The 21578-nt window shown below is 43.5% G+C and overlaps 1 protein-coding gene across 1 annotated transcript in view; it reads right to left on the reverse strand.

Moving 5' to 3' along the window:
* The window catches only part of LOC141145971 (transmembrane channel-like protein 2), a 257035-nt gene extending 235747 nt beyond the window's left edge, over positions 1-21288 (reverse strand). Inside the window, exons 1-3 of the mRNA XM_073632759.1 lie at positions 21284-21288; positions 20355-20498; positions 14291-14381 (exon numbers count right to left, since the gene is read on the reverse strand). Of these exons, the coding sequence (XP_073488860.1) occupies positions 14291-14381; positions 20355-20498; positions 21284-21288 (240 nt within the window). The remainder of the gene's footprint in view (positions 1-14290; positions 14382-20354; positions 20499-21283) is intronic.
* Positions 21289-21578: the final 290 nt, after the last annotated feature.

Here is a 21578-nt window from a genome sequence, read left to right on the forward strand (position 1 = left end):
GGGGGACATTGTTTTTTTATTTTTTAATAAAGGAATTGTCAAAAACTCTTGTACTGTCTTTATTCACTTTTAAACTTTTTTTGATGAATGGGTAGGGGTACTATGTTAAAGGAGGCTTCCAGATTCTGATAAGCCCCCACCCACAGACTGCCCAGGGTTGTCGGAAGAGGCCCTGGTCCCCATCAACATGGGGGCAAGGTGCTTGGGGGGTGGGGCAGAGCCCCTGCTACAAAGCACCCACTAAACCATATTGAGAGCATGTGGCCTGCTATGGTTTGTGGGGAGGTGCTCGCTTGTCCCCCCTTTCCTGGCCTGCCAAGCTGGATTTTGGAGGTGACCCCACGCTGTTTTTGTTAATTTTCACTTTAAGTGAAACAATAAAAATGAAAAATTATCATAAATATAATGCCTGGGGGGTCCCCTTAGTCTGTCTGCAAAAGTGGCATATCTGTACCATATATAGAACATGATGCAGCAAAAATGACATTTCTAAAGAAAAAAAATGAGTCAAATCACATTTAAATTGACTCTGGTATGGATTTTAGGGGGATTTTTTGGTGTGGGGTTTCCCTTAAAATCCATACCAGACCCTTATCTGAGCATGCAGCCTGTCCCCATGTTGATGGGAAAAAGGGCCTCTTCCTGTCAACCCGGGGTGGTGGTTGTGGGCATCCGCGGGGAGGGGGCTTATCAGAATCTGGAAGCCCCTTTTAACAAAGAGGCCCCCGATCCTGGTCCACCCCTATGTGAATGAAGGCCAGACCCCAAAAAAACACTGATGGCTGACTGCCGAATGCCTCCTCAGCCGGGTGTCAGTTCTTAAATAGGTAAGTATGAGTAGGTGAATGAGTTGGGGCCCCCTTATTAAAGGGGGTTTCAAGATTCCGATAAGCCCCCTGCTCGCAGACCCCCACAACCACCGCCCATGGTTGTTGGGAAGAGGCCTTTGTCACCATCAACATTCGAACAAGGTACTTTGGGGTGGGGGGGCCTGAAAGCACTCATCCCCCCATGTTGAGGGCATGTGGCCAGGTATGGTTCAGGAGGATTTTGGCCATTTTCTTCTTTTTTTTTAACCCCTTTAATTTTTTTTTCCAGCTGGGGAAGCCCGTTGACAGCTGATGATTCATCCTTTGTTAAGAATGTGGATGCCGGCTTCCCGGCCCCGCTCCTTAACATATTGACTGTTTATCGAACTTTTGCTTGGCCCAAACTGTTTGTCCAAAACTACTGATTGTGTGCATATACAGTATTCATTTAAATGATCAGGGTTTGCTGCTGTTACTAAGGCAAAATCCTCAAACTACTGATAACATTACTCACAGCCCTACCCCTTTAAATTCTTATACCCGACTTATGTAAATGATCACAGCAATGTTCCACATCCAACACTATCCACATTACTGTTCATAAATATGCATAAAATTATGTGGATGTAGCAACAATTTATAGTCCACAATACCAAATGTGTGTCAGATACTTAAGGATGTGCCAAACACCCCCGGTTCGGTTTGCACCAGAACTTGCGAACAGGCAAAAAATTCAGACGAACACACGAACACCGTTAAAGTTTATGGGACACAAACGTGAAAAATCAAAAGTGCTAATTTTAAAGGCTTATATGCAAGTTATTGTCATAAAAAAGTGTTTGGGGACCCGGGTCCTGCCCCAGGGGACATGTATCAATGCAAAAAAAAAGTTTTAAAAACAGCCGTTTTTTCCGGAGCAGTGATTTTAATAAGTCTTAAAGTGAAACAATAAAAATTAAATATTCCTTTAAATATCGTGCCTGCGGGTGTCTATATTATGAAACCAAAAGTTTTAACAAAAATTGCGAGTGGGTCCCCCCAAAATCCATACCAGGCCCTTCAGGTCTGGTATGGATATTAAGGGGAACCCTGCGCCAAAATTTTTTTTTAAATGGCGTAGGGGCCCCCCTAAAATCCATACCAGACCCTTATCTGAGCAACCTGGCAGGCGGCAGGAAAAGAGAGAGCCCCCCTCCCGAACCGTACCAGGCCACATACCCTCAACATGGGGAGGGTGCTTTGGAGGGCCTCATCCCCACAACCCTTGCCCAGTGGTTGTGGGGGTCTGCGAGCGTGGGGCTTATCGGATTCTGGAAGCCCCCTTTAACAAGGGGACCCCCAGATCCCAGCCTCCCCCCTATGTGAATTTGTAACGGGTACATTGTACTCCTACCATTTCACAAAAAAGTGTCAAAAATAGTAAAAAAGACAGAAGACACTTTGGGACAAGTCCTTTGTTAAAAAAATAAATTAAAAAATGTCCCGCGATGTAGATCCATCTCACGTCACCCGACGAACCGGAAAAAGAAAAAAAAGCCGCAACAGCTCTGCCTCCATGGGGGGCTCCCGCCGAGTGACGCTTCTTCTCGGTGACATCTGTTATATATCTGGGGGAAGGGCCACCTGGGGATTTTTGTAACTGGGTGACCCTGCCCCCTCTGATGCCACGTGACGTCAGAGGAAGGCGGGATCGCCCCTTTACGTCCTTTACGAAATGGATCTACATCGTGGGACATTTTTATTTTTTATTGTTTAATAAAGGACTTGTCCCAATGTGTCTCCTGGCTTTTTTACTATTTTTGAAACTTTTTTTTGTGAAATTGTAGGGGTACAATGTACCCATTACCAATTCACATGGGGGGAGGCAGGGATCTGGGGGTCCCCTTGTTAAAGGGGCTTCCAGATTCCGATAAGCCCCCCTGCCTACAGACCCCCACAACCACCGGGCAAGTGTTGTGGGGATGAGGCCCTTGTCCCCTTCAACATGGGGACAAGATGCTTTGAGGGCTACTCCAAAACACCCTTCCCATGTTGAGGGCATGTGGCCTGGTACGGTTATGGAGGGGAGCGCTCTCTCGTCCCCCCTCTTTTCCTGCGGCCTGCCAGGTTGCGTGCTCGGATAAGGGTCTGGTATAGATCTTGGGGATGAGATGACCACTACGCCATTTTTAAAAGAATTTTGGCACAGGGTTCCCCTTAATATCCATACCAGACCCGAAGGGCCTGGTATGGATCTTGGGGAGACCCCCACACAATTTTTGTTAAAATTTTTGGTTTGGGGTTCCCCTCAATATTCATACCAGACCCAAAGGGCCTGGTAATGGACTGGGGGGCAACCCATGCCATTTTTTTAATAAGATTTATCTATATTGCCGAGACCCGACAATTCACTACAGCCGCAATCAGTTTTAAATTACTTTTTTCCCTTAGAAATGCCATTTTACTGTGGTACTGTTGTAAACACAGGAAAACTGTGCCACTTTACAGACATACTATGGACACCCTCAGGCACAATACGTAAAGGAATATTTCATTTTTATTGTTTCACTTTAAGCATTATTAAAATCACTGCTCCCGAAAAAGTGCCAGTTTTTTTTTAAAAAATTGCATTGATACATGTCCCCTGGGGCAGGACCCAGGTCCCCAAACACTTTTTATGACAATTATGCCCCGTACACACGGTCGGACTTTGTTCGGACATTCCGACAGCAAAATCCTAGGATTTTTTCCGACGGATGTTGGCTCAAACTTGTCTTGCATACACACGGTCACACAAAGTTGTCGGAAAATCCGATCGTTCTAAACGCAGTGACGTAAAACACGTACGTCGGGACTATAAACGGGGCAGTGGCCAATAGCTTTCATCTCTTTATTTATTCTGAGCATGCGTGGCACTTTGTCCGTCGGATTTGTGTACACACGATCGGAATTTCCGACAAATTTTATATCCTGCTCTCAAACTTTGTGTGTTGGAAAATACGATGGAAAATGTGTGGTGGAGCCTACACACGGTCGGAATTTCCGACAACAAGGTCCTATCACACATTTTCCGTCGGAAAATCCGACCGTGTGTACGGGGCAAAACTTGCATATAAGCCTTTATAATGAGCACTATTGGTTTTTCATGTTAGTGTCCCATAGACTTTAACGGGGTTCCGCGGCTTTCAAATTTGCTGCGAACACCTCATAATGTTCGTTGTTCGCCGAATGTCCGAACAACCAAAGTTCGGCCCGAACTTATGCTTGGGCCGAACCATTCGCCCATCCCTAGTGTCAATGTGAATTCATCTGTGCAATCTCTGTGCTGTGCATACTCAATAACGTGCTCCAATCTTGTGCTTACACTCACCTGAAGGTATTTATCCCATGTATAAGCTTGCGAGTCAGATGCGCCATAAATGATGGTATCTTCAAATGTATACTCTCCATCACTGTACTTTTCTTTTTCTCCTACTTTCCTTCCTCTGTTGGTACAGTCTGCAGGGAAACCTCTGTGTCTCTCATGGGTTTAAGGACAAACAAGGGAGTGCTCCCATAGTGTGAATCAATTTTATTAAAATAATATCAATTTAAAAACAGATTTCAATCACTCTTATAATATCTTGTTACAAGCAAAGCATAGATACCACAGAAGAACCGTGCTGGTGTGGGCCTCATGTGTATGGTATGACGTCATCAGTATAGACCCCGACTTATGCGTTTCGCCCCTCGTCTTCAAATCTTGTCTGTAACAAGATATTTTAACAGTGAATGCAATCTGTTTCTAAATTATTATTTTAGTAAAGTGGATCCACACTATGGGAGCACTCCCTTGTTTGTCCTTACACCCACGAGAGACTCAGGGGCTTCCCTGCAGACTGTACCAGCAGAGGAACGAAAGTTAGAGTATACAACTGGAGATACCATCATTTAAGGCGCTTCTGACTCACATGCTTATGCATGGGGTCCATACCTTCTGGTGAGTGTGGGCACAAGAGAGGAACACATTATTGAGTGTATACATCACAAATTGATTATCAGCATGAGAGACTGGACAGAAGAGTTCACGTTGACATGGATTAATTAAATGTGAATGAGTACCTGGCACGCATTTGGTTTACATCATCGAAGGACTATGAGAACTATTTAAGAGTATTGTGGACTATAAATTGTTGCTACATCTGTATCATTTTATGCATATCTATGAACAGTAATGGGGACAGTGGTGGCCCTTCCATTAGGGGTGCACGGGCATGGCCCCCCCTATCTATGCGTCCGGCCCCCTGATCTACATACAGGACACCGGACCATGGATTCCAATGGGGAGGTTTGAAGCACGTGATTCGAGCCAGAGGCTCTACTAGGCTTAAAAAAAGGGTGGGCACAGAGCACCAATCAGGAAGCGGGTCTTGGTCAGCCAATCAGGAAGGGGGTCGTCAGACCCATCACCCAATTGGCTGAAAGGACAGGCAATCCTATTGGATGCCTAGATCCTAGGAGGAGGAGATGCGCAGCGGAAGCCACTGTGCTGAAGGAGAGGACACAGGAGCCGCTGCCTGCAGCCCACCGCCTATCACCTAGATGGGGTAAGTGCTGGACCGACCGGCACACAGTGAGTGAGGGGGAGAAGTGCTGCCGGGGAGTGCCGCCAGCTGACCAAGGGTGGTTATTTGCCCCCCCAAAAAAAGCCACCAGTGAAAAACCGCCACTGATTGGTGTTGGATGTAGCCTTTAGAGCATTGCTGTGATCATTTATATAAGTCAGGTATAAGAATTTAAAGGGCTAGCGCCGGGAGTAATATTTTCACTTGTGAAAGGTTTAGTATCTTGCAGGTTTAACTTTGTCTCTGTTGTATTAAAATTAGCCCTAATGTGTTAATAAATAATAACCATAGAGGTCTTGATGTGTTCATAGCAATCTGTATGCGCCTTAACATCAGGCAGATGACTCCCTGAGTCCGGTACTTCAGAGCAGACAGTTCCAGAGTCGAGGGATCCCACTCTAGGTCAGTCTTTTGAACTAGCCTCTAGAGGCTGCAAGATCTTCATCTCCAGAAAGATTTGAGAATTTCTTCTGCAACAGACTAGATGGCCTATTCCATATGCTGGACACTGTTGATTGTGTCATTCATTACCACACTGTCTTTCTTATAGTAAATATTGTTTCTGTTTTTAGATCTACTCTTCTAATGACCCCTACTTCCAACAATGAGGTTTCTACACATGCAGGTCACTCCTTACTTCTCTACTAGTAAGTATCCTTTTTTGGAAGGTTGTGTACTACCCTGAGTGGTATTTTAAATTCAAAGGCCTTCAAAGTACCTGATTAATAGAAGATAGATTTTTTTTTAAAATCTCTGACTGAGCTTGGTCCTCTGAAGAAGTCTCTCACTCATCCTTCCTATTCCCTATCAGGTGATTATTGATAGTGCTTGTACAAGGATTCTTAAACCTTGTTCCTTGCAGAGGATTATGTTTTTTACAGTGGTAGGTTGGGTGATTCATATCTTAAAATATCATATAATCCTATATTTAATAACTGGTTAAACAGTTGTACAGTGTGGCTACCACATTCCTGAAACACCTGGGTTTTGGTTGGGAGGACTTCTCATCCTTCTGGTTCACATGTTTTGTTCTATGCCAGTTTGCATTTCAATATATCATAAACTCTGCCTACCCTTTTACAGATGTTGTTGATCACCCCACTCTCTCCCTAAGAAAGATTCAGGATCTTCCTTCCACCTCAAGGGTTTTTTTCCCTTCTCCCCATTTAGATTTCTCTCCATTATGTCAGAATCCCCCCTTTCATACCAGCGTCCTCGGTTCTCCTCCCTTCACATTAGAGTCCTCACTATGCCTCTTTCGCATCAGAGTTATCAGTCCCCTCTTTCACTCTCTCACATCAGAGTCCTCATCCCCCCCCCAACCCTACCACATTCCTGAAAAACCTGGGTTTTGGTTGGGAAGTGTTCTTCTCATCCTTCTGGTTCTGGTCCACATGTTTTTCTTTCCAATAATTAGAAATTTTAGGAATCATACAGAGGTTTATGCTTAAATAATGTCAGATAGTTGTCAGAACAAGAATGCATTTTCCAAAGTGATCAGAGGCCCTGATCAGTTAAACATAGAAAAACCATATCAAAAGGTTTTAGGTCTAACAATCTGGCTCTACTCATTATCATGACTATGGCTATGAGCCCATAGGAATTAGCAACTAGCCACCAAGAAAAATCAACAGATAGAAATGATTATCAAGTAACATTACAGTAGGTTGGTGATCAACATGTGAGATATAAGATCATTGTCATCTAGGGCTAGTCTCGATACCTCAAATCATTTGGTCTCGATCTCAAGAAAATAGAACAATTGGGGAGGTTTAGCCGTCCCCCAATACCATTCTACCAAAAATTATTATTATGGTATAACAGAACCAATAACAGGAAAAGTGAAAAATGAGAAAGAAAGAGAAGAGACAAAAGTAGGAGAAGGAATTCGACTAGAGTAGGTCCCCTTAGCCCGGGCCTCCCCTCACAAAATTGCCCAGTGTTTAGGGAGCTTGAAGATACACAATCCAGGGGTTCCACACTTTTCAAATCTAGCTTGCTTATCTCTACGGATACTGGTCATTTTTTCATTAAGAATATTTTATGTTTCATCAACGTAACATTAATCACGGGGTGATTTCCACGCTATGGTTATTTTAGCTGCTGGAAAAATGAAAAATATGAGAGTTCGTAGATGTTTGGGGATCTCTTCCGGCATGACAGCAAACAGCACTGTTTTGGCACCTCTAGGTACATTCTGTCCCGTCACTAAATAAACCAGATTAAACATCCTGATCCAGAAGCGTCGGACCTTCGGACAGGACCACCAGACATGATACATCTCGCCTTCTTGTCCACATCCCCGAAAACATAGGGGCGAGGTACCAGAGTATAATTTTGCCAACCTTGTCGGGACAAGGTACCAGCACGATAGCACTTGGTAATTTGCTTCCACCAAGCAAGTGTTAAGTATGCCCTTGTGCACTATGGTCAACGATTTTGTCCTCCTCCTCAGTTGTCTCCCCAAAATCCAATTCCCATGCCATTTGGTAGGAAGGTTTGCTATCCTGATTACTGAACAGAGCATATAACTCTGTGATTCCTCCCCATGATTCAGGCCCATGTATGCACTTGTTCCCAAATAGGGTCCTGGTGGTTATGTCAACCTGATCCCTAATTAGGGTTTGCATGAAATGGATAATTTGGCACAGATGATAAGTCACAGGAGGCATCTGTAATGTTTCCTTAAAATAGCTAGGTTGTCTTATCCCCTTATGGTCTATAAAATGCGCTATTTTGTTATGTTTTTTTATCTATTCCAGTTTATATTTCAGTTCATCCCCATCTTTGCCTACCCTTTTATACAGTTGTTGTTGATCACCCCACTCTCTCCCTAAGATGGGTTTAGGATTAATACCTTCTTCCTTCCACCTTAAGGGTTTTTTCCCCTGTGTCCGGTTATATTTCTCTCCATCACGTCAGAATCCCCCCTTTCACACCAGAGTCCCCACTATCCCTCTTTCACATCAGAGTTATCAGTTCCCCACCTCATTCTTTCTGGTTCAATATTTTTTTAAGTTTTAAGAGGGTATGACAAGCCATGGTTTGCCCACACAGGGGCAACATTGAACAGGCACATACAAAACAGTATGTAGGTGTGATAAATAACAAAACTATGAACTGTTAATAGGACCTAAGAGGACCAGGGTAGAGATTAGGTAAGCATCACAAGCACTTCTGCACTGTCCCCAACAGGACATCAGTCTCCATCTAATAGCTTTCAAATCAGGAATGAGAAGGAAAGGAAAGAGACAGAGGAGGAAGAGAAAGGAGAAAGAAAGAAAAGAGAGAAAGGCCCCAGGAGAGGGTGAGTACCACGGATGCGGCACTTGTACAAGCAGGGTGTACAGTTGACCATAGCTAGTTAGGGGCAGGGATGGACAGAAGTAACTTATCCGAGGGTTCCAAACTCTTAAAAATTTTGCATGTGAGTCCTTCAAAATACTGGACATCTGCTCATTAACCATCATAGCTGTCATTCTGGTTTTCACTTCCTGAAAAGCAACAGACGGAGTCTTCCAGGCCTTGACAATAGTTCACTTGGCAGATATAAAAAGGTATGAGGCCAATTTTTGCTGAGGTGTGAAAAGAACTGGTATAGGGCAATGTACTGTAAAAGAGCCTGCTATGCATCCCCCCCTTGATCTTTTCACATCAGAGTCTTCATTTCCCCCCACATCCTTTAACATCAGAATCCTCAGTTCACCACCCTATCCTACTGCATCAGAGTCCCAAGTTTCCCTCCCCCCTGCCTCTCCCTGAAGTCCAGGGTTTGGAGTGTACAACTTTAGCGTTTGGCTATTGACTGTTTTTTTTTTTCTCTGGACATGATCTTTCTGTCCAATCTTGCTTTCCCTAAAGCCAAGGCTTAGGCATGTTAGGCTTATGCTGTTCCTGCAGTTATTCAAAATTTTTATTTTGCTATTGTATGTTAGTACTGTATGATAAAATGTTTGTTTGAATTTCTGTTTGGAGATTTATTTTCTCTCAGGAACTTTTCTCCTGGTCAGGTAGTGTGCTATTCTGCCTGTTTTTTGGTCGATGCTTTGTTGGGCCAAAACTTTGCTGATTGAGGCTCATAATTCCTTCAGGTAGCAGTTTTTCTCCTTGTTGGTGATGATCTGTCCTGGTCTAGAGCACCAGGTCGATTTTCGTTGCTCTTGAGTCATGGCGATTTTGATATTTAGTTGGCCCTTCTACATCTTGCCTTGATTCCTACATGAGTTGTTTGGACCATTTTTAGCACTACTCACAACCCTTTAACACCCTATAAACACACTGGTTTGCTGAGGTGCCTTTCAGTGTCTGGTTGTGCAAATTTCTTTGCAAATAGAAAATCCATTTTTCCCACACATTTTTTGTGATATGCTTTACCATGATCACTTATCAAACCAAAGTTAATCATTTGCGTTTCTTCCCCTGCAATTTTTAGAATGCAGGGGAGCAGAACACTGTGATTATTCTGATGAGTGCCTAAAAGCATAGTCTAAGATTTATAATTAATTATGATTTAGATCATTTAACAAGCAATGATTCACCTTTCTTAAAAGAGCATCACAATTTTACATCTTAAATGTGATAATACGCATTTCCTATTTATGCAAACAACACATAATTTGTCAGCTAGAATATTTTAGGTATGTATTTTTATCACTACATAAACGTGGTATTTTCTAAATTGTTTCAGAAGTTCAGGCTAGTCTGCATTTAATTTCTGCTGTATAGGGTAGTATGTGTCAACACATTGAATTTTATAGAGGCTGATATTCTAAAAGGTTTAAGTTTTACTTCTGTGGTCCTGTGCCCTAAAACAAGTTAGGCTAAAGTCCCTTTTTATCTTCTAAAACAATTGTGCTGTAATGCTTAACTTTAACCAAACTTTTCACTTTTTTCTTTTGCAGTGTGTTTTACTAGGTAATTTCCTCTTATTTCTTATCAGGACCGAATGTGATGAGAAATTTCTCCAGTGGGGACAATAAGTAAAAAACTAATTTTTAACAGTAACATGCGACAAAGTTAGAACATCTCTACTGTCTGGGTCTGCCAGTTTGGGTAACAACCATTCCCCTAATTTTCTTGTCTTGCTGTCACAGAAACAGGAACTTTAGTGAAATTTCAGCATCATAAAAACTTGACAAAAGCATTTACTAAGGGCATCTTCATTTATACTATGTGCCTGCTAAATCCCCCCCCCCCCGGCGCTGCCATTATAGCAAGTGCGCAGATGTGTTTAAGGGGGCTTAAAAGAGCCCTTCAGCACATCTGTGCACTCGCCGGTGATTTCCTATGCATGCACAAGGACTTCCCTAATGACCATCTTTGTACTCAGGACCCAAAGTCCTATGGCACATCTGCGCACGAGCAGGGGGGTGGTTAAAAAATTGTTACTCTCACCCAGGCAACAAATGAGAAGTTCTGCTTTGAAGCATAAATAAATGTCACTAATAAATAAAAGCAATTATGTCCAGTTGTAAGAGAGGGAGGGTGGAGGAGACAAGGCAACATGACATATTATGTCCAATTTAGGTCTATTCAAACAAAAAATCATGTCTAAAATTTTCATCTTATATGTGATGTCAGGGAGCATATAGACCACAAAAGAACTTTTGTGCTTATTGATCAGCCTTCTTCGCCAATTTTGGACTTGAAGTCGTTAAATTCTGAATTCTTCTACATTTTGAACATTTCAAATGGTACATTGTCTACATATTTAAGGTAAGGATGATAAAGAATGTGATTTGGCCATACCAGAAGTATGTATTGATGCTAATTAGACTTGAGGGGTCTTCATGGTTCAAATGGCAATTTGGAAAACAATATAGTGACCTTAAAGAGGAGGTCCAGCCCCCCCCATGAAAAATTAAAAGTCAGCAGCTACAAATACTGCAGCTGCTAACTTTTAATATATTGTAAGAGAACTGTCAGGATGCGCCCGGCACGCACACATGCGCATGCGCGCATTCACGGCATCGGCAGATTTCCTTGCGCAGGAACACACATCTGACAGCATATTTAAGGGTTGCTCTGATTTCTGACAGGTGCTGCTTGATCTTCAGCTGTGTCCTGAGATTCTGAAACCCTGTTTGTTTGACTTGACTTCCTGTTGCTGAAACCCTGGCCTTCCTGACCCTGTTTCTGGACTCTGGTTACTCTGATTACCGGTTCCTGATCCTGGCTTCCTGTTTGACCTTGCTCCTGTTTATACCTTGGTACCTCGCTGCCCACCTGTTACTGAACCCGGCTTACCTGATGACCTCGCTCCTGTCTCCTGTTTGGCTCCACGCTGTTTCCGAGTACCTGTGCTGGCCGTCCATCCTCTCAGCTTTGCTGATTCCAGCTCTTCACCAGAAACCCTGCCTGCACTTCTCAGTCTGCAACACTTCCGTCAGGTTCTGCACGCAGCATTCACAGGCACTCGTGTTCCTCCTGATCCTTGCCACCATCTCTTCCATCTCCAGTGGGGCTTGGATTGGAGATACAAGAGAGGCTGATCTCGTCATTTCAGACTCCTACCAGGTACGTGACATATATGGACACTTACCTGTCCAGGGAGCCCACGATGTCAGCACGGATCAGCTGTCGGGTGCAGCCACCGCCATTCCTGGTAAGGGAACCCAGCAGTGAAGCCTTTCAGCTTCACATCCAGTCCTGTACTGTGCATGCGCGAAGTGTGCTGCGCTTTCTAATTGGTCCGGTGGCGGAGAGACGGGGCCGGAAGTCGGGAGCGGTACCTGTCAAAAACAGGTACCTGTTCCCCCCTCCCCTCTGAAAGGTGCCAAACGTGGCAGCGGAGTGAGGGAGGAGATGGATTGCTAGTGCTAATTGCTAGTGCTAGTAATTGCAGTAGGGTCTTTTAGTCTTGATTAACAGCAAGATTAAAAGTGTTTGGTCAACCAATCAGAAACTCCTCCAGTGTCACACAAAGTATTTCAAGTTTTTAGCTGTTAAGATTCATTTCATTGACACATCATAATTATGGAAGCACAGGTCTAGATGATAACACACATTATTGCATGCATGAAAGCTACCTAGGTGCATATTATAGATGGGACATATATGCTGGATGGTGTAGTGTTTCTTTGTTTGCTATGACAGTCAAGGACTAAGGCCAGCCATTAATGGTGCAAATTCACACAACTCCCCTGTCAACACAGACAGTGCTGACAGGGCAATCCCTCCTGCCGAGCCATTGTCTGCTCCCAGCGGGGGGGCGGGCGGGGGAAGCCTTCCCCACCGGGAGAAGACAGTGATTATTGCTCGCCGCTATCGTAGCGGTGAGTGATATTCTTAAGAAAAACTTAGCAGGCTGGTTGTACCCAGTTGATCGATGGAATCCGGTTCCTGCTGAACTGGCTGAGATTCGAACCATGTATAGCAGGCCTAAGTATATTAAATTGGATTCTGAGGGCCTCTGGTCATTGTAATATTTACAAATACTCTATGGACTCTGTTACCTGTTTGGAAGACCAATAAATGTATCTCTCTGGATGAACCAAGTTGCTGCAGGAAAATTCAGTTTGGATTAGAGGAGTTTGCATCCCATATCGGCTAGCGCACTCTTGCCTCAACAACAATAATCATAACAATAATTATCACTCCTCATCCTTCTATATCACAACACTACCTGTCATATCTATATGTATATTTAAAGCATGTGAAACACTGTAAATGCTTATGCAAAGATAACCAGCAGGATGTAAATGAGATCTCACTAAACAACCATTCTGTCTTTGATGGCATTTTAAGCTCTAACAAGGTTGAAATTTGTTAACTAGGCCATTTTATTAGGCATGTCTAATCAATATAGTGTTAAATTAAGGGAACTTTATTGTCTGAATTAATTAAAATACTCCTACAAAGAAAGTGCCTATGGTGCTTACCTTCAAAAACATAAATTGTAACATAAACTCTGTTTGAAGGCCATTTCTGCATACAATCGCCTGCCAAAAAACCCTAGGATAAAGATTCTGTGGATACTAGATGCATTTAATAACTAAATATATATATTTACTTTTTGTAAAACATATCCCTAAGGATTGTTCAACATATACAGTAGAAAGACATGTTCTTGTCATCTTATTGACCACTTTTAGGGCCAGTGTCAACCTCCTCCCGACCTGCATTTGACCTGCTTCAAGAGGGTTTTGCATTTCCACCAACCTGTATGCAAATACAAAGGCGGTCTGATGTGAATAAAAGCCTATATTAATAATCATGATTATTTGAAAATTATGGGATAAAATGCTTGTTTTTAACACTTTTTCAAGTGAACAAGATGAAGATAGAAGCTGATTGATTGTCTTGCAGAGCTGCTCCAGATTCAGTCTCCTCCAGTTTTGATAAATCCCCCAATTGTTTTTCATTTCATATAGGACACTTTCACACTGGGGCGTTGGGGGCATCGGTGGAAAAGTGTTGCTATTTTTAGCAGCGCTTTACTGTTGATTTAGCAGTGCTTTTTGGCCATTAGCGGGCGCTTTTAACCCCCGCTAACGGCCGGAAAAGGGTTAAAAAAGGCCTGCAAAGCACCGCTGCAGAAGCAATTTGCAGGCACTTCGGCGGCACTGCCCATTGATTTCAATGGGCAGGGGCACTTTAGGAGCGGTGTATACACCACTCTTAAAGCGCCTCAAAGATGCTGCTTGCAGGACTTTGTTTAATGTCCCGCAAGCGCACCACTCCAGAGTGACAGGAGAGGCGCTTTACAGACACTTTGCAGTCGCTATTTTTAGTGCTATAGCGCCTGTAAATGGCCTCAGTGTGAAAGTGGCCTTATAGTGGTCACTTAAGACTTAATTTGTTGGAGGCACCTACATACCAAACTCAATGCTAAGGCAGTCTACTCTAACAACTAATGTATGGCATTTGTCCAAGCATATATGTATGCTTCTTCCATACCTTTAACATCATGACTTTGTAGGCATAAAATTTCTTCCCTTTTCCCTTTCCCAAAGCACCTTCAAATTTCTCCACAAACTTTTGCGCATCCCTAGGAAAAACAAAGATTATAGTTACTACTTCCCACATTGTAGTGGATAAAACAAAGACTCAATATTAGAAGTGCCACACTGGTTGTGTCAACGAAATCAATAGATCGTACATAAAGAAAATTCATAAAATTCAGTTTCACCATCACCATGGGTGTGAGATGAATCCCCCACATTCACAAAGTGCTCAAATCATAAACTTTTGGCTGAACCTTTTGCAGGTTAGCCGCCAAAAGTAAGGAACAATTTATAATGCAGTGCATGGCTACAGTATTGCCCCTGGTCAGCTGAGTCACAAGAGTCAAAAATATGAAGGAATGCACAACCTTCCCCTCTTCCTATAAAAAAGGTAAGTTCAGAACAGTCACACTGTCAGTGTGTTTGTGCTGTTAAAGCGGAGGTCTGCCCAAAAAAGAAAAAAAAAAATTAAAAACCAGCAGCTACACATACTGCAGCTGCTGGCTTTTAATAGGACACTTACCTGTCCTGGAGTCCAGCGATGTCGGCACTGCAGCTGATGTTTCCAGATGTTGAGTGCTGCCGCCACCATTGCGGGTAAGGGTACCCGGCAGTGTAGCTTCACGCTGGGAACCCTACTGTGCATGCGCGAGGCCCGCTCCTCTCTCCTACTGGCCCGGCGACAGGGGAAGGAGGAGGTAGGAGGAGGGAACCCCAGCATGATGTCAATAGCCACAGCTGAGGCTCCCAGAAGTGGGAAAAGATACCTGTCAAAGACATGTATCCTGCCCACCTCCCCCCCGAAAGGTGCCAATTGTGGCACCAGAGGGGGGGAGGAATCAAATGAGCAGAAGTTCCACTTTTGGGTGGAACTCCGCTTTAAGGAGAGCTGACAATTCCGTGTAAGAAGAAGTGTTTTCACAAACTTTAAGCAAGATTTGTGAAACTGTTCATCACTAACCAAATCCAGGCAGATTCACTCAACACCAATTATAACATATGGCACACACATGTCTGAGAATAAATTGTTGTACAGTAAATTTGTTCCAGAAACATGCTTGTATATACAAAGCACTTGTATATCAAAGCAAATTTCCCACATAAGAAATAATGGAAACTCAAATGATTCGTTCCACAACCATTTATTCATAAGTCCTTCAGTTTATAGTCCATATAAAAAGATTATATCAATGTGATAGGCTGTTTTACCGTAAAATGTCCATCCACAAATGGAAGCCTCCACAAGGGGATTAGAAGCAAAATCCAACAGGAGCTACAGAGTATAAAAGAGAAGAGAGGCACCTAAATGTAGCAATATGGTTACATTTAATGAAGGTACAACATTTAGCAACTCACATGGTTGATGATTAAAAGGGGCACATCTAAGTATGCAGGTATCTGGGTAAATCTGTCCACATCTGACCATCCCCCGCACTGCTTGTTCTTACTGCTGTCAGTCTGCAATCGTGACCGGGAAGACTACCCTGCAGTAAAGCGATCTGAAAGCATGGTTTGAACCGCTCATGGAGAGCAGCATGGAAGGGATGACATTGATGGCGGTGAGGAGGATGGTGGACAGCTTTACCCCAGATGTCTGCATACTTAGATGTGCCTGTTTTAATCATCAACCATGTGAGTTGCTAAATGTTGTACCTTCATGATTAAATGTAACCATATTGCTACACTTAGAGGCACCTCTCCTCTCTTTAAGGCCCCTTTCACACGGATGGATAGAATGGTGCTTTTAGCTGCGGATTTTCTAATTTTCTACCGCAGCTAAAAGCACACAATGCTTTCCTATGGCACCATTCACACACTGCGTTTAGCTGCGAATTAGATACATGCGGTTCCGTGCGGATAGAAAAAATAGAATTGACTGCGTCCAGGAGCGACTTAGCGCAGCTATCCACACATAACCGCAGGTAATCGCAGTGCACTGTGTCAGCTGCGGATAACAGCGCTGAGCTGCTCATCGGGAAAGGAAAAATGATTTTTACTTTCCCAATGAGCGACAAGCACGGGGATCCGACTCGGATCCCCGCCAATGCCCAGCACTGTTTGGTATGAATCTTGAGAGGGAACTCCACTCCAAATTTTAAATAAAAAACCGGCGTGGGTTCCCCCCAGTGGCATACCAGGCCCTTAGGTCTGGTATGAATTTTAAGAGGAACTCCCTATGCCAAAAAAACGGCGTGGGGTGCTCCACAAAATCCATACCAGACCTTTATCCGAGCACGCAGGCCGGTTGGTCATGAAAGGGGGTGGGGACGAGCGAGTGCCCCCCCTCCTGAGCTGTACCAGGCCGCATGCCCTCAACATAGGGGGGTAGGTGCTTTGGGGGAGGGGGCGCCCTGCGCCCCCCCACCCCAAAGCACCTTGTCCCCATGTTGATGAGGACAAGGGCTTCTTCCCGACAACCCTGGCTGTTGGTTGTTGGGGGCTGCGGGTGGGGGGCTTATCGGAATCCTGAAGCCCCCTTTAATAAGGGAGCCCCCAGATCCCGGCCCCCCACCATATGTGAATGAGTATGGGGTACATGGTACCCCTACCCATGCACCTAGGGAAAAAGTGTCAATAAAAAAAACACTACACAGGTTTTTAAAGTAATTTCTTAGACAGCTCCGGGGGTCTTCTTCCGGCTTCGGGGGTCTCTCCGGTTCTTCTCTGCGCTCTCTGGGTCTTCTGCCAAGCTCCTTCGCTGTCTTCTGCTCTTTTGCCGCTCTTTTGCTAACGGAGGAGCCCGGTCTGCTGCCTGCTGCCTTCTTCCCTCTTCTCTTCTTCCGATGTTGACACAACGCTCTTTCCGGCTGGAATGCTCTCTGAGCGCTCCGCTCTGACTTATATAGGCAGTGACCCCGCCCCCTTATGCCATCACAGTCCCTGGGCATGCTGGGACTGTGACGTTTTAGGGGGCGTGGTCACCGGTTGATGTTGACCACACCCCCTAAAACGTCACAGTCCCAGCATGCCCCAGGGACTGTGACGGCATAAGGGGGCGGGGTCACCGCCTATATAAGTCAGAGCGGAGCACTCAGAGAGCATTCCAGCCGGAGAGAGCGTTGTGTCAACATCGGAAGAAGAGGGAAGAAGGCAGAAGGCAGCAGGCAGAAGGCAGCAGACCGGGCTCCTCCACTAGCAAAAGAGTGGCAGAAGATAGCAGAGGAGCCCGGCAGAAGACCCGTAGAGCGCGGAGAAGAACCGGAGAGACCCCCGAAGCCGGAAGAAGACCCTCGAAGCCGGAAGAAGACCCCTGGAGCTGTCTAATAAATTACTTTAAAAACTTGTGCGCCTTATACTCATTCGTGACATGACACTATTATAAATATATATAAAAATATAAAACTTCAATTTGAAACTGAAAAAGCTGTAAAAAGGAAAAAGAAAACAAAAGTAAAACTGACCACAAACTATTACATTTTCCCTTTAAAAAAGTTGAAAAGAGAAGAACCCTGGAGAAAAAAAGATAAATACTTATCTTTTGGGCAAGTTGAGTCCAGTTTTCATTCAGTTAAAAATGTACTGGACATAGATGCTAGACAGCCCAGTTATCCAGTTATCCAGATATTATTCTATTTTAAATTTTATTAAGACACCTTATTTTTTTAAAACCCCCATGCTGATAATTAATGTTTTTTCTGGTATTGTTCGAGTAAGATAAACAGCTTTGTTTTAGAGAGAGCACAAATCCTTATAGCTGTCTTGCAAGTATTGAATTGCAACATGGCTTTAATTAAGGCAGTAAATTTGATCTGTGTCTAGATGACGGTAAGAGAAGCTCTTTGCATGTCACAGCTCTGGTTTCAGTCTTGCTGCAGAATTAAAATATTGCTTTAATGCAATTTGCTGTTTTGGGTTGATGTTTTTCTGTGTGATTGCTACAGGTTTGGATGTAATTGCTAGCTCTAAAAGAAATGATAAAATGTGTATTCAGATTTCTGTTCCTCCAAAGCAGGGGCTTATACTAATACTCAAATATATTTTTCTCTTAGCGCCAAAAGTCTGACCCTGGTAGTTTTTGTTATTAAAGGGTTGTAAACCTTAGTTGTTTTGTTTTTTTTTTTTAATTCAAGAAAAAATGTCCATATTTACCTGCTCTGTGCAAGGGTTTTCCACAAAGCAGGCCTGATTCTCTTCTTCTGGGGTGCCCCTCCGGTGCTCCAGGCCCCAACTCTTCATCGGGTGCCCCCACGGAACACCACTTCCCCTGTGGGCACCTGTGTGGGCTCACTCCTGAGTCCCACTGCTGCGTCCATTGATACAGATAGTGGGACTCAGCCCCTCCCCCCCTCCTGTGTCACTGGATTTGATTGACAGTAGTGGGAGCCAATGACGCCTGCTGCTATCAATCTGTCCAATGAGGAGAGAGACAGTGGCTGGAGCCGCTGCGCTCGTGTACATCACTGGATTGGATTGAGCTCAGGTAAGAAAAAGAGGGGGTCTGGATCTGGAGGGAGCTGCAGCATAGAAGGTTTTTCACCTTAATGCATTAAGGTGAAAAACCTTGAGGCTTTACAACCACTTTAAGCTTCCAACACCCAGAACAGTGAAAACAACCCTGTGAATTTTATCCCCCTTAAAGCTGAAGTTGAGCTAAAAAAAAAAAAAACCCTACAGATTTAGGCACATCACTTACCACAGTATAGAAGGATGTTAGACAGCGTGCAGGCAGCTGGATCCTGGAGGTATCTTATGGCAGCTGGATCCTGGAGGTATCTTCTGTGCAGGGATGCCCCATTCACCTCCCGTCTATGAACTTCAAGAGCTGTAATGGTTAATAGCTTTGGTTCTTCAGGCAGAAAAGTAGTAAAGATGGCCTGATGGGGGCACGCCCCCTCCTTTCTCCTCCTCAAATAAGAAACGTTCTTTCATTGATTAAACTACTTGTAACATGATCTGTGAATGGGGAGGAGACTCTTGTGACTGATCTCCCCTAATTACAGATCGCGTTACAAGCAATGTGATTAAAAAAAATAACTTTTCTGAAGGGAGGAGGAGAAAAGAGGGGGCGTGTCCCCATCAGACCATCTGTACCACTGTTCTGCCTGAATTACCAAAATTGGTAACCAATGCAGTGCTGGAAATTCAGAGACAGGAAGAGGACAGGTATTCCTTCAGTGAAGATTTCTCCAGGATCCAGCTGTCTATATAAGGTGGGACATACTTTATTATAGATAAGCAATGTGACTAAAGCTGTAGGGATTTCTTTTTTAGCTAAACTTCAGCTTTAACCCTGCCCTATCTGACCACTTAACCAACCCTTAAAAATGATGCTTTAATCCCCCAAACACTTAAAGTGGTTGTAAAGGCTAAAGGTTTCTTTTTACCCTAATGCATTCTCTGTATCAAGGTAAAAACCTTTCATGTTGAACTAACCCCCAGCCCCCTAAGTACTTACCTGAGCCCAATTTCAATGCAGCTCTCTGCACAATAGCAGCAGTGCCCAATCAGACCCTGTGAAGAGGGAGTGGCGGGGCCAAGCTGCACTGTGCGTGTATCAATAGACACACACAGCCCAGCTCGGAATTGAGCCTGCATGTTTGTCCCCATAGCAAATGCTTGCTATGGGGGCAGACACAGAAGAGGAAGAAGGAAAAAAGTTGGCAATGCTATTGTACAGAGCAGATAAGTAAAACATGTTTATTATTTTAATTTTAAACAAAGTTGACTTTAGAAACGTTTTAACTTTTAAATGAAGCCCTAGCAAGAGACCTTTCTCATTTTAAACCACCTAATCAAACACCTAAAACAAGCCCTAAACCTTTATCAGTTAACCCCATAAAGTGAGCCCTTAACATTTAACTCCCACAACCTTAGCAATGACATCCCAGTACCAGAAGACACCGCGATGGACTAATCTACAAGACCATTTGGAAATACAATAAATATGAATGACGAAAAAATAATACAGGTTATTTGTTCTTCAAGTAGACTTTCAGTGTATCAGGGAAGAACTGCTCTAAGAATGCTGTATGTAATTTCAGTAAATACCAACTGACAGGTTTCACCTTCAGGGTTACCTTAAAACAGAAAGCTTTTTCTTCATGCGCCAGGGCTTGTTCCTAATAGTGGAGATTAATTTCTTCTTTTCCTCAACTTGCTCCATGAGTTTTGCCATTTCTTCTTCAGTAAATGATTCTTCATCAGATGATGAAGCTGAATCACTGTAAGAGGTAAATTAAACTTTATGCTTTATTACTTTATGTAATAATATGTAAAACAAGTATATTAGAGTGTGGCCTCAGGTATTAATGATCAATATGGGATAAAAAAATACCATCATCCAGACTGAAGTATGGCAAATTGAGAAGATGGAAATGTGGGGGCAGTTGCTGATGCTGACCACTACACAAGACCACCTATCGTGGTTAATGGACTATCTTGGTACTCATACAATGACCCAATGCTTTTATGATAAAAAATCTAATTTTAATACAAATCAGAAAAAAGAACTGACATACAAATATTAAAAAATACATCACATTAACTAGCTAACTGCTAATGGGTTCCCCTGTAGAGCTTCTGTTGCCATAATAATATGTAAAGACAACTACCTGTAGTTACCATTTCTGACACCTTTCTGAAAATGTTCATTATTAATTTGTCATTCTGATCTTTTGACTTTAATACCTTGTGCTTCTCTAACCCAAAGCAAGAATGAATCCATAGAAGTCAGGAATTTTGATCTGCATACTTGTTCTTAGCCAGTGATTTATTAAATGGTATCCCCGTGTTCCCAAAATATAAAAATGCTACACAAGCCTTTATTTAATTCAATAGGGCTGATTTACAAAAGCCGTGCGCCATCAGTGAAGGCGCACGGCGAGGTGCAATGCACAACATATTTACGAAACGGTGCGCCGTGAACAGAGCACAAATCCCCCATTTACTATAGTGATCTCGGCGCACGGGAGAATGCAATCTGTGCGCCACTATGGACATGGCGCACAGCATCTTCAATTAATATCAACAGAAGATGGAGGTGCCAATATTATGGGGTGATGTGAGGAACTGCGTGAGATCAATGTAAGCAGTGTGCATGCGCAAGCGGCTGTTACGCTTGTTCACATGCGTTTGTTCGCTGTGTGGCCAAAATCGTAGTAAATGTTAAATAACGTACAAGCAATTGCGTAGGTTGAACCTCTAAACTTGACACATTTTTTTTACGCTGGTTCACCTTTATGTATTTTTTTAAGGAGATTTGCACACAGGTCATGTTAGCACGTTACGTTGCCAACATGCGA

Source organism: Aquarana catesbeiana, linkage group LG05, assembly GCF_042186555.1.
Source record: "Aquarana catesbeiana isolate 2022-GZ linkage group LG05, ASM4218655v1, whole genome shotgun sequence".
NCBI lineage: Eukaryota > Metazoa > Chordata > Amphibia > Anura > Ranidae > Aquarana > Aquarana catesbeiana.